Source organism: Rhinopithecus bieti, unplaced genomic scaffold (assembly GCF_001698545.2).
Source record: "Rhinopithecus bieti isolate Rb0 unplaced genomic scaffold, ASM169854v2 scaffold_5132, whole genome shotgun sequence".
NCBI classification, from domain to species: Eukaryota; Metazoa; Chordata; class Mammalia; order Primates; family Cercopithecidae; genus Rhinopithecus; species Rhinopithecus bieti.
The window spans coordinates 1,203,945-1,205,438 of NW_016804791.1; the positions used below are offsets into that span (position 1 = coordinate 1,203,945).

Consider the following 1,494-nt stretch of genomic DNA (forward strand, 5'->3'; position numbering starts at 1 on the left):
TCACAATAAAAATAAAATAGGATGACTCAGTGGTGTTTTACTTGGTACTTTTCCAGTTTTCCTTTTACAACACAATCAGCAACCACTTCAAAAGAATTCCCCACTCTTTCACGGAATATTACTACCTTCAACACTGCTTTTCAGATCTGGAGTTCAAAGCATAGTTAGCATTAGAATTTCAGTGGAGAACCCAGAATTGGCAGGATATCACCAGCAGGGTGACTTTTTTCTTTTCCCTAGCAAACAGTAGAACAGTATGTAGTTTTCTCCCCGCGCCCAGACGGACCTTGGCTCTTTCTCCCAGGCTAGAGTGCAATGGCGCGATCTCGGCTCACTGCAACCTCCGCCTTCCGTTTTCAAGCCATTCTACTGCCTCAGGCTCCCGAGTTGCTGGGATTACTGGCGCCCTCCACCACGCCAGGCTAATTTTTGTATTTTTAGCAGAGACGAGGTTTCACTATGTTGATCAGGCTGATCCCGAACTCCTGACCTCGTGATCCGCCCGCCTCGGCCTTCCAAAGTGCTGGGATTACAGGCGTGAGCCTCCGCGTTCCGGCACAGTATGTAGTTTCCAACTACAATTTCAGAAACAAAAACAAAAAACAACCCCAACCCCACCCCCCCACACACAAAAACCTCACTTTAAAAAAATTAACTGGGATACATACACATTCTACACCGTGTACTTTACTGGGATCGTAGAAAGGTATTAAATGGGCATGCAAGTAAGGTCTTCACGGAATAAGAATACGCCCAATGAACAGTACTTATGAATTCGACATCGTTAACACTGAGCGCTTGCTGTATGCCAGCGAGCAGCGGAGTTCGAAGCAGCATGACTTTGCACAATGACATACTCCACAAGTCCAGTCTCCCAGGAGTGCCCTTTGAAATACATATAACCTGAACGTGAAATGTGAAAGTACATAAAGGAGGCATAAGGTTAAAGGGGAAAAATTATAAATACCAGACAAAATTGCATTGTATTATTTTGATAACTGAAAAACGGGCTCGACCCTGCATGCACGCGTTCTCGATTTGAGCTCGCCAATATGCAGTATTTTGTTTCACGTTATGGTGCAGTCGTAGGAAAGAGTGAAACGTGGAACACGACTTCACATCAAAAATGCACGTTGCAGAGGCATTTTTCTTCGAGGACGCAGGAAGCCTTCACCCCACGCGCGCCCTCCCCGCGGACACCAACGTCCTGACGCAAATTCATTAGCGAGCTGCTCCCTCCATTTTGTCCCCAGTCTCCTTTAGGCGAACTGCGCGGTGCTATTTTAAAGCCACTTGGTAATCAAACTATAAAAGGGAGGAAGTGGGGTGGGCGTGGGAGCCCCGTTTGCGCGAGGCAGGCGCTGGGGACTAAATGGCTGCTGGTGCGGAGTGGGGCTGCCCCGGCACCAAAGGCTCGTCCCGTGGCCGGAAGGACAAAGGACACTTAGGGGACGGGGCCGCCGAGCCAGCGCGGAGCGCCTTCCCGGTCGGTGG

General features: G+C 49.1%; 1 protein-coding gene across 1 annotated transcript in view; it reads left to right on the forward strand.

Annotated features, from left to right (window-relative positions):
- Nucleotides 1–1,305: 1,305 nt before the first annotated feature.
- The window catches only part of COX20 (cytochrome c oxidase assembly factor COX20), an 8,698-nt gene continuing 8,509 nt past the window's right edge, over nt 1,306–1,494 (forward strand). Inside the window, exon 1 of the mRNA XM_017870407.1 lies at nt 1,306–1,486. Within this exon, the coding sequence (XP_017725896.1) occupies nt 1,373–1,486 (114 nt within the window). The 5' untranslated portion in view covers nt 1,306–1,372. The remainder of the gene's footprint in view (nt 1,487–1,494) is intronic.